General features: G+C 52.3%; 1 protein-coding gene across 2 annotated transcripts in view; it reads left to right on the forward strand.

Annotated features, from left to right (window-relative positions):
- Positions 1-10,390, forward strand: part of arrb2a (arrestin, beta 2a) — a 30,032-nt gene extending 19,642 nt beyond the window's left edge. Inside the window, exons 4-15 of one of the 2 annotated variants that reach the window (XM_088910477.1) lie at positions 833-877; positions 1,000-1,196; positions 2,636-2,695; positions 2,828-2,895; positions 3,474-3,609; positions 4,353-4,437; positions 5,723-5,795; positions 7,132-7,269; positions 7,476-7,559; positions 8,924-9,000; positions 9,551-9,605; positions 10,079-10,390. In XM_088910477.1, coding sequence (XP_088766603.1) covers positions 833-877; positions 1,000-1,196; positions 2,636-2,695; positions 2,828-2,895; positions 3,474-3,609; positions 4,353-4,437; positions 5,723-5,795; positions 7,132-7,269; positions 7,476-7,559; positions 8,924-9,000; positions 9,551-9,605; positions 10,079-10,175 — 1,115 coding nt within the window. In that variant the 3' untranslated portion in view covers positions 10,176-10,390. Of the gene's footprint in view, positions 1-832; positions 878-999; positions 1,197-2,635; positions 2,696-2,827; positions 2,896-3,473; positions 3,610-4,352; positions 4,438-5,722; positions 5,796-7,131; positions 7,270-7,475; positions 7,560-8,923; positions 9,001-9,550; positions 9,606-10,075 lie in introns of both variants that reach the window. The other variant, XM_088910476.1, reaches the window with a different exon arrangement.
- Positions 10,391-10,396: the final 6 nt, after the last annotated feature.

A 10,396-nucleotide genomic window follows, 5' to 3' on the forward strand; every position in this document is an offset into this window, starting at 1 on the left:
ATGTCTTGTAGGATACCTGAGCCTCTACTGGTGCCTGGCATGCTCTCTTGTATTGTTCACACGTGCCCAGTTTCCCTGAGTTTCAAGCTGCACAGAAGAGCTTGTCACACCTTGTTTTCCTGGCATGCACAAAGCCAGGCCGGCCCTGTTTTTGCAGCGTGGGAGCAGCGGTTTCTGTAGTGACTGGCACCCAGGAGAGCCGCTGTCCCGCTGGGCTCCGAGCTCCTCCTGTCGAGATGTGTAGCTCTGTGCGTGGAGGTGTTACAGCACCTCAGCAGGCTTCTCTTCTATTCCCTGCTGCAGACAGCTCTGACTTCCGACTCCATACAGGATCAGGGCCTGGGAACTCTGTGTCTGTCAGTCCGCAGAGCAGAGATAGGAAATCTCTGTGCCTGTACACGTATCGATGATCCTTCTTGAACAGGCCAGAACGCTGAGCATAACATAACCAACAGCTATATCACCTTGCATCTCACAACTGGCAGCCCACTAAAGCTCAGCAGGAGTGAGCCTTGTCAGTACTTGGATGGGAGACCTCCTGGGAAAGCTAAGGTTTCTGTTGGAAGCGGTGTTGAGGCCAGCAGGGGGCGCTCACCCTGAGGTCTGTGTGGGTCCTAATGACCCAGTATAGTGATGGGGACACTGTACTGTAAAAAGGCGCCGTCCTTCGGAGGCATAAAACCGAGGTCATGACTCCAACGGTTATTAAAAATCACAGAGCATTTCTTGAAAAGAGTAGGGTGTCAGTAGTATTAGTAGTTAATTTTAAATGTGCTCAGTCTTGGTCACGGTTTCTTGCTCTCTCTAATTTTGCCTCTCTCTCCCTGTCTAGATGGAGTCCTCCTGATTGATCCAGACTACCTTAAAGACAGAAAAGGTAAAACTGAAAAAAAAAATCTGCTTTAATTCCATCAGTGCTATACGTTCGTGTTTGAACTGTACAGTTGGACCTGTTGCTCTATCTACTTTATCCTCTCACCCCCACCTCTTCTCTCCCAGTGTTCGTGACTCTGACGTGTGCGTTTCGCTATGGCCGTGAGGATCTGGATGTGCTGGGGTTGTCATTCAGGAAGGACCTGTACATCTCCACCTTCCAGGCCTACCCGCCACAGCCCGAGGAGCGCCGGCCACTCAGCCGCCTGCAGGAGAGGCTCCTCAAGAAGCTGGGCCAGCACGCACACCCCTTCTACTTCACTGTAAGACACTGTACTGTAACACCGGTCCGGCACGCACACCCCTTCTACAGCACTGTAACACACTGTACTGTAACACCGGTCCGGCACGCACACCCCTTCTACAGCACTGTAACACACTGTACTGTAACACCGGTCCGGCACGCACACCTCTTCTACTGCACTGTAAGACACTGTACTGTAACACCGGTCGGGCACGCACACCCCTTCTACTGCACTATAAGACACTGTACTGTAACACCGGTCCAGCACGCACACCCCTTCTACTTCACTGTAACACACTGTACTGTAACACCGGTCCAGCACGCACACCCCTTCTACAGCACTGTAACACACTGTACTGTAACACCGGTCCGGCACGCACACCCCTTCTACTGCACTGTAAGACACTGTACTGTAACACCGGTCCAGCACGCGCACCTCTTCTACTTCACTGTAACACACTGTACTGTAACACCGGTCGGGCACGCACACCCCTTCTACTGCACTGTAAGACACTGTACTGTAACACCGGTCCGGCACGCACACCCCTTCTACTGCACTGTAAGACACTGTACTGTAACACCGGTCCGGCACGCACACCCCTTCTACTGCACTGTAAGACACTGTACTGTAACACCGGTCCGGCACGCACACCCCTTCTACTGCACTATAAGACACTGTACTGTAACACCGGTCCGGCACGCACACCCCTTCTACAGCACTGTAACACACTGTACTGTAACACCGGTCCGGCACGCACACCCCTTCTACTGCACTGTAAGACACTGTACTGTAACACCGGTCCGGCACGCACACCCCTTCTACTGCACTGTAAGACACTGTACTGTAACACCGGTCCGGCACGCACACCCCTTCTACAGCACTGTAAGACACTGTACTGTAACACCGGTCCGGCACGCACACCCCTTCTACTGCACTGTAAGACACTGTACTGTAACACTGGTCCAGCACGCACACCCCTTCTACTGCACTGTAAGACACTGTACTGTAACACCGGTCCAGCACGCACACCCCTTCTACTGCACTGTAAGACACTGTACTGTAACACTGATCCAGCACGCACACATAAGTGGTTCCTGTTATCAGTTTTAAATTACACTTGTGACCTCTTATCGTGTTCCACTGTTTATTAACTGGGTTAATGTGAAGGATTTGTAATAGTGGTATCACAAATGTTTAAATCTAAAGCATTTCTGAGGGTAGGACTTGCCTTAAAGCAATAAAATATATCTATTTACTCTCTCGTAAGCTGATTCCCAATTTCTTAAAATGGTTTTAACAGAATTTAACAGTGTGGGTCAGTTGCTCTCTGTGATGGACTAGGTCATTGGTTACTATTGGCCAGGAGTTTTCTTAGAGTTTTGGAATTGTGGGACAGTGTGTGGGAGCCAGGTTGTCATCTTGTGGTTGGTTGAGTAACTCTTCTTTATTTTTTACAGATCCCTCAGAATTTGCCCTGTTCAGTCACCTTGCAGCCTGGACCAGAGGACACTGGCAAGGTGAGGCACTGGCATGTGGGCAGGCAGTATTAAGCAGGTGGTATTTAGAGAGGTTTGCCTGTATCACAGAGAGCACGCCTTCCTCCAGGGATTCCCTCTTTCAATTCTGTCCTTCTGTTGGTCTGTCCACAGGCCTGTGGGGTGGACTTCGAGATCAGAGCCTTTTGTGCCAAATCTGTGGAAGAGAAGATTCATAAGAGGTGTGTGCACATGTGTGTCTCTGTCTCCCAGCTGCGGCTGCAGCATGCATCCGAGAATCCGAGGGTCCAGTGTTACAGCTCTCCACGGGTCCAAATATTTCAATAACCCAGAACCAGCCATTCCCTTTCCCCAGTGTGCAGCTGCACGCCGGATTGTCAAACTGAAGGTTTTCTGTCAAGTCTAAAAGAAACCCACAGTTGTCCATCTCCTGCTCACATTTCTCAAAACTCCCGACTTCCCAGTTCACCTGATCCAGTCCTTCCTCGGTCTGTCTGTGCTGCGGCCCCGACAGTTCCCACACTGGTCGGCTGATTTCCTGCTGGATTCTGTTTCACTTCCTTCGTACGCCAGTCCGATCAGGAGCCCCACACAGACTGCCACACAGCTCTGCTCTGTTCTCTCGGACTGCCGAGTCGGATTTAAACCAGCACTCTCCTGACAGCCAGCCCTTCCGGGTTTTGGGTCATGCGTGGGATCTCTACTCTGTGCAGATGGGCATGCCTCTGGCATGTGTGTGCAGTGTCAGAGTCTCTCGGAGAATAGTGCAGGTTCTTCACCGCCTACCTGTGTTCCCCAGGAACTCCGTGCGGCTGGTGATCCGCAAGGTGCAGTACGCCCCGGAGAAGCCCGGCCCACAGCCCATGGTGGAAACCACACGCAGCTTCCTCATGTCGGACCGCTCGCTGCACCTGGAGGCCTCCCTGGACAAGGAGGTATAGCACACCTTCTCACACTCCCATACACAGTCCCGCGCCTCCTCCCCCTCCCCCTCCCCCTCCCACACGCCCAGTCCCGCGCCTCCTCCCCCTCCCCCCCTCCCCCCCTCCCACACGCCCAGTCCCGCGCCTCCTCCCCCTCCCACACACGCCCAGTCCCGCGCCCCCTCCCCCTCCCCCTCCCACACGCCCAGTCCCGCGCCTCCTCCCCCTCCCCCCCTCCCACACGCCCAGTCCCGCGCCTCCTCCCCCTCCCACACACGCCCAGTCCCGCGCCTCCTCCCCCTCCCCCTCCCACACGCCCAGTCCCGCACCTCCTCCCCCCCCCCCACACGCCCAGTCCCGTGCCTCCTCCCCCTCCCCCTCCCACACACGCCCAGTCCCGCGCCCCCTCCCACACACGCCCAGTCCCGCGCCCCCTCCCCCTCCCACACACGCCCAGTCCCGCGCCCCCTCCCCCTCCCCCTCCCACACGCCCAGTCCCGCACCTCCTCCCCCCCCCCCCACACGCCCAGTCCCGCGCCTCCTCCCCCTCCCCCTCCCACACACGCCAAGTCCCGCGCCTCCTCCCCCTCCCACACACGCCCAGTCCCGCGCTCCCTCCCACTCTGTTCACACTCTGGGCTGGCGAGCCCCAGACACTACAGAACAGAAAGGTGCTGTGCTCTCTGGGGCGGGGGATGCCTGTTCCCCCTGGGCAGAGCTGTCTGAGGCCTCACAGGCTTCCTCCCTCTCTCCAGCTGTACTACCACGGCGAGCCCATCAGTGTTAACGTCCACGTCACCAACAACTCCACCAAGACTGTGAAGAAGGTGAAGATCTCCGGTGAGTGGGCCCCGACCCCCAGTGTTCAGTGCTGTATCCAGCCACTCCCGATGAATAAAAACCCACAGTGGGTGAACCTGCCCAGGCACAAGCATGCTTATGTCAGGGTACATACATGAAAACTGTGTGGCACTGCATTTGAAACTGAGAGCTGGAGGCACTACTTTACGCAAATGGTGGTGGGAGCATGGAACAAGCTGCCCAGCCGTGCTGTTGAGGTCAGAACCCTGGCTTTCCTGAAGCAGCTGGATGAGACTGTTGGAGAAATTTTTCCCTGATTCTGAGGAATGCGCCTCAGAAGTTAAGTTTTTATTTCATGCGCATGGGAGCGAAAACACAGAGATGCTCTGTGTGTTTTTCTCAGAGTAAACAGGAACAGTCCTTAAATATTTTTCTGTTATCTATCGTGGCTCCCTGTGCTTACAAGATTGGCAGTGTTCCAAAATCACGCACATCTTCCTACTTCCCTATTTGCTAAAGATATCTTCTTTTAATGCAATTGGTTACTTAGGTTCGTAGTACACGTTCCTATATAACAGTATAGAATTAGATAGTAGCCCTTGTGTCCAGCATTCTTCCAATCCAGTTCAAACCAGTTCTGAATGTCCACCTTATAAAATATTGCAGCTTCAGCAGAAAAAGTGTGTACAAAGTTCACAGAGACCCTCTCAACAAGACCCTGGAATCAGTTCACTACAAAACGAGTTGGAGGGGATGAATGGCCCTCCTCTTTTTTGTAACTTCTCATATTCTTATGTTCTTGAAAGACTGAAGAACTTTCCACACAAAAATAGTCACAGTCAATGACCATTTCCCTTGATTTAATGAAAATACCTGATGATAGTCATCTGTAGTCATCAATATTTGGAGAACAAATCAATCAAGGACTTACCTTGAAAAAGGGTTATGTCTTCTTCCCCTGGCTTTGCACGTTGGTACATGAATTGCTGTGCTCATTCACCCTTTTCCAGTAGTGTGTTCAGGCCTGGTGCCTCTCTTCCTGCTAGAGGAACTTATCACTCAGTGCACAGGCACATGCACAGCGCACTACAACAGAAACCTGTCCTCATCCATCCCTGTGTTAGGAAACAGCCATGTGTGCCTGCAGTTCTTCTGCGCAAAACTGTATTGTAGTGTCTGTGCTTGTGTGAGTTGTGGTGTGTGTGTTTTATGTAATGGTGAGGGGTATATGTGTTGTGTGCTGTGTGTGTAATGGTGTGCAGTATGAGTGTTGTGTACTGTAGCTCTGTATGTGTAACCCTGTGTTGTTCCTCTCTCCTCACAGTGCGGCAGTATGCTGATATCTGTCTGTTTAGCACTGCCCAGTATAAGTGTCCTGTGGCTCAGGTCGAGGCTGAGTGAGTACCCTTCTCTCCATCCCTCCCTTCCTCCCTGCTGTCTCTGTATTCCTGCTCTCTTTCTCTCTGTACACCATCTCTTATTCTCCGCCATCTCCTGCCTATCGCCCTCTGTTCCCTCATCAAATCCTCAAATTCATCCTGTCCTATCTATTTCCCCCTTTAATATTTTTTTTTTGTTATTTGCAAGAAGAGAGGTTATTCATTAATTGAAGTAAAAAAACTACATATCGTACAGTCAGTTTTGCTACTAGCGAGCCAGACTGAGAGATTCTGCCATGCCCCCTGAAGATCAGCCCTCCAGCTTGCCCATGTCATTTTTATGACATCACAGCCCTTACCTCTGGCCCTCCCACTGACTCCAGCCCAGCCAATCAACTCCTCCCTTGCTCTTTATCCTCTCCCTCTGCCCCAGCGGGACTCTGCCTGGTCCTAGCCCCGCCCTGCTGTGATGTCACAGACAGTGTTCTCTCTCAGTGCTGCAGGTTACTGATGTGGTGCTCTTCTCCAGCGACACCTATAGCAAGTCTGTGAGCTTGGTGCTCTCCCGGTAAGTACCGGCATCCCACATACTGTGTGCTGAGTTCACTACTCACTTGCTGATTATAGGCATCCGTTCTATCTCTACATCTGCAGACCGTTCTCTGATCCCCCGTATACTGTCTTTTCTTTTCCTGTGCCAAATCTCCGAGCTCACTGCTTACTTGTTAAGTGGAGGCACTCCAGTGCTTTCCACTGTAACCCCAAATACAAGACCCAGAGATCCCCACACCCATATCACTACGTCATCCCCTCTATGCTCCAGCCTCCTGAGTTATGTGTCATTCAGCTGCTGAACTTGAGGAGCTGCAGGACTCGGCACTCTTTCCTCCTACAGCAGATCTCCCTCTCTTATGAGCGGGTATACCCATCTCAAGTCTAAAATTCATCCCCCAAAAACTGCAGTAACCTTTAAGAGAAGGGCGGCTGATTTCTCTCAAGAATTCAGAATGGGCATTTTGTCTTTGGGCTGAACTCATTTCGGTCTTTTCTGGCCAGTGTTTGGGCGGTGGCTCTCGTGCTTGTCTTCACAGCACTTGTGGCGGTTGTCTGTGATGGTGGTGTTGTTGAAGGTGAAATTCCTTACACTCCCTGCAGTATGACCCCCAGCACGCCCAGGTCTGACCAGCTCACCTTCATCATGCGGGCTCCTGTTCCCAGAGGGACTTGTGCTTCCATATGTTCAGGGAGGCACTCGTTCGAATGCGTCAAGGGCTGCAGGAGTCGGTCAGCAGGCGTCCGAGCCCAGGTGCTGGGGGGGTGGGTTTCACAGCTCTGTCTCTCCCTGTCTCCGCAGTGACCAGGTGTCACCCAGCTCAACGTTCTGCAAGGTATACACCCTGACGCCCACGCTCAGCAACAACCGAGAGAAGCGCGGCCTGGCGCTGGACGGCAAGCTGAAGCATGAGGACACCAACCTGGCCTCCAGCACCATGTGGGTCACAGGCTGTTTGACAGGGAGCAGGGCAGGGTCTGGGGAATGATGGGAGCTGTGGGCAGTGCTGGAGTGAGGAGAATTGAGTCTGGGGAATGATGGGATCTGTAGGCAGTGCTGGAGTGAGGAGAATGGAGTCTGGGGAATGATGGGAGCTGTAGGCAGTGCTGAGGAGGCCCTCTGTAATTTCCTCTTTGTTATTTCAGAGTGAAAGAGCCTGCTAACAAGGAAGTGCTGGGTATCCTGGTGTCCTACCGGGTGAAGGTCAAGCTGGTGGTGTCACGTGGAGGGTAAGGGTCTGGTGTTGGCTCATGTCACGCAAAGGGCAGGACTTGCTAGGGCTTTCACACTTTAATGCCTTGGACTGAAAAAATTGGAAAATACAATTAATTGTCCATTCTGTGACAGTTTTTGTTTTTGTGAAGTTTTCCCAACATGTCTGAATGCCCTATTGAGGAACGTCTGCTGATGGAGAAATCAATGCCGTCACCACACTCCTCTTGCTGATCTCACACACGGTTTACCCACAGCTGAAGGCCACACGTACAGTGCTCACGTGTGCTATAACCCACAGCTGAAGGGCACACGTACAGTGCTCACGTGTGCTTTACCCACAGCTGAAGGGCACACGTACAGTGCTCACGTGTGCTTTACCCACAGCTGGAGGGCACACGTACAGTGCTTACGTGTGCTTTTGTTGATAGCTTGAGGGTGCAGAGTGAGTAGTTCCTCTGAGGAGGTCATAGCTGTGCTCGTTCCTGGAGAGTTCCGGCTATTGTCTTGCCCGAGCTAACAGTGGCAGGTGACCTCTTGTAGTGGTCACATCTTGAAGTCTAGAACTACCTGAGTTCAGGAATGTATACTTTAAACACCATCCTTAGCTCTTCTGTCACTTAACAGGGCAAGGCTGGGTCCATTGATATAGCGCTTGAGGTCTGAGCTTTAGTGGTTGCGAGAGTGTAGCTTGCCTGCCTCAGGCTGGCTGAGAACTTTGCCAGACCTCACTGCCTCAGAATGACTAGACTGACTGGCACAGCCTATCCTGTCACCACTCTTCTCTTGGCACTGTGTCTGTGTCCTTGATTCAGTGCCTTTTAATTTGTTCTCTGTTTCAATTCTGCCCTCTTGGTCATCTGTCTGTCTGACCCAGGTTTCTCAGTGGGATGTTCGCGAGGTAAAGTGAGCCACTCTCTTTGTGGAGTACATCTTTTTCATTAGTTAGGTTGTGTTTTTTGTAGTGTGTGAAGTTGAGATGAGTGCTGCAATACAGATCCTGGAATAATAATGGATACAGGAAGAGATCCCAACTTTGGACCCCATTGTAATTGGAGGCCAATGTGGGGCTCCTGGGTTAATTATAGTACCCCATTGTAATTGAAGGGGACAGGGGAGCTCCTGTGTTACCAAAGGGGACCTTGGGGTCCCAGTATTAATTGTAAGGTCCCAGTGGTATTGAAGGGGACTATGTGGCTCATGTGTTAAATGTAGGGCCCCGGTGGTATCAATTGGGACTGTGGGACCCCGGTGCTAAATGGGGGGCCTTAGTGGAATCGACAGGGACTGTGGGCACACAGGACTGTGATCACAGAGCTACATTTGGCAGCTGCAGTACTGCGGGTCCTGACACCTCTCTGTGTGTGTTCCTCCATCTCAGAGACGTATCAGTGGAGCTGCCCTTTGTCCTAATGCACCCCAAGCCTTCTGATCAGCCTTCCTCCCGGCCGCAATCAGGTAAGACTCACCTTTCACCGCCCACACCAATGAGCCACACTGATCACACATCCCTCACTCCCAACCCTCTGGTCCTTAAATTCAAAGACCCATCTCACTCACTGTGTACCTTGATGATGCTCCTTACATCTGGAATGAATTTGGGGATGGTCCTCCAACACCTTGTGGAATGGGGTTGGGGCTCTGGGATTGGACAGCTTGGAAGAAGTTTATTTCCAGGTTTTGAATTTTTCTGTGCAAGCAGTGATGAAATCTTCACCACCACTGACCCTTGTCTTTCTTGTGTCTAAGCAGGGAAGATCTCAGTTCTTTTTGTTTTCATCCTTGCCTATTACCTCTGATATTTATTGGCTACCAAAGCGCTTAGTCTATGCCATTATTGTGCTAATTTTAGACTCAAACTCTCAAGTTTCCTAAAAATCTACAAACTGTCATCATATAAAGAAAGGCTAATTTATGGTTCCCTATTAGAACCTGACAGCTAAAACACTTTTTACATGAAAGGGCACTGTATAAATATTATCCCTGATTGTTTTTTTCTTTTCCACAGCTATTCCAGAAACAGATGCTCCAGTGGACACCAACCTGATAGAGTTTGAGACAAAGTGAGAATCGCTGTCCTGCCCGTCTGCTCCCCGCTGCGTGATCCGCTGTCCTGCCCGTCTGCTCCCCGCTGCGTGATCCGCTGTCCTGCCCGTCTGCTCCCCGCTGCGTGATCCGCTGTCCTGCCTGTCTGCCCCCCGCTGCGTGATCCGCTGTCCTGCCTGTCTGCTCCCCGCTGCGTGATCCGCTGTCCTGTCTGCGTGATCCGCTGTCCTGTCTGTCTGCTCCCCGCTGTGTGATCTGCTGTCCTGTCTGTCTGCTCTCCCCTCTGCCTTCCAGTTGCCCTTGTGTTGTGATCCGCTGCCTCTGTCTGTCCTCCTGCCACTCTTTCCCACCGTTTCTTCTGCTGCAAGTATGTCTTCCTGTCTTGCTGCCTCTCTGTCTCCCTGTCTGTCCTGTAGTCTTTTTTCTGCAGCCCATGTGGCGTCCAGTGGTTCTGCACTAAAACCTCCCACCCTCTCTCTCCCCGCAGCAGCTTCTCTCAGGATGACGACTTCGTGTTCGAGGACTTCGCCCGCCTAAGGCTCAAAGGCATGAAAGATGACAAAGACGAGGACGACCACTTCTGCTGAGGCCCCTCCCCTTGGGGGGCATAGCCAACAAGTCACTGGCCAATGGGAATCGGGGGCGTGTTTTTTTCGGGGGGGGAGGGTGAGAGGAGTGGTCACAGCACAGGCCCCTCCTCTCTGTTCTCCTCCTCTCCCTCTCTCTGGTCACCAGGCTCTCTTCAGCACAGCAGCAGGTCTCTACAGTAGTGCCAGAGATCCTGCACTTTCTGTGTCGGGCTCTACTG

This window comes from Atractosteus spatula, chromosome 3, assembly GCF_055471065.1.
Source record: "Atractosteus spatula isolate fAtrSpa1 chromosome 3, fAtrSpa1.hap1, whole genome shotgun sequence".
NCBI classification, from domain to species: Eukaryota; Metazoa; Chordata; class Actinopteri; order Semionotiformes; family Lepisosteidae; genus Atractosteus; species Atractosteus spatula.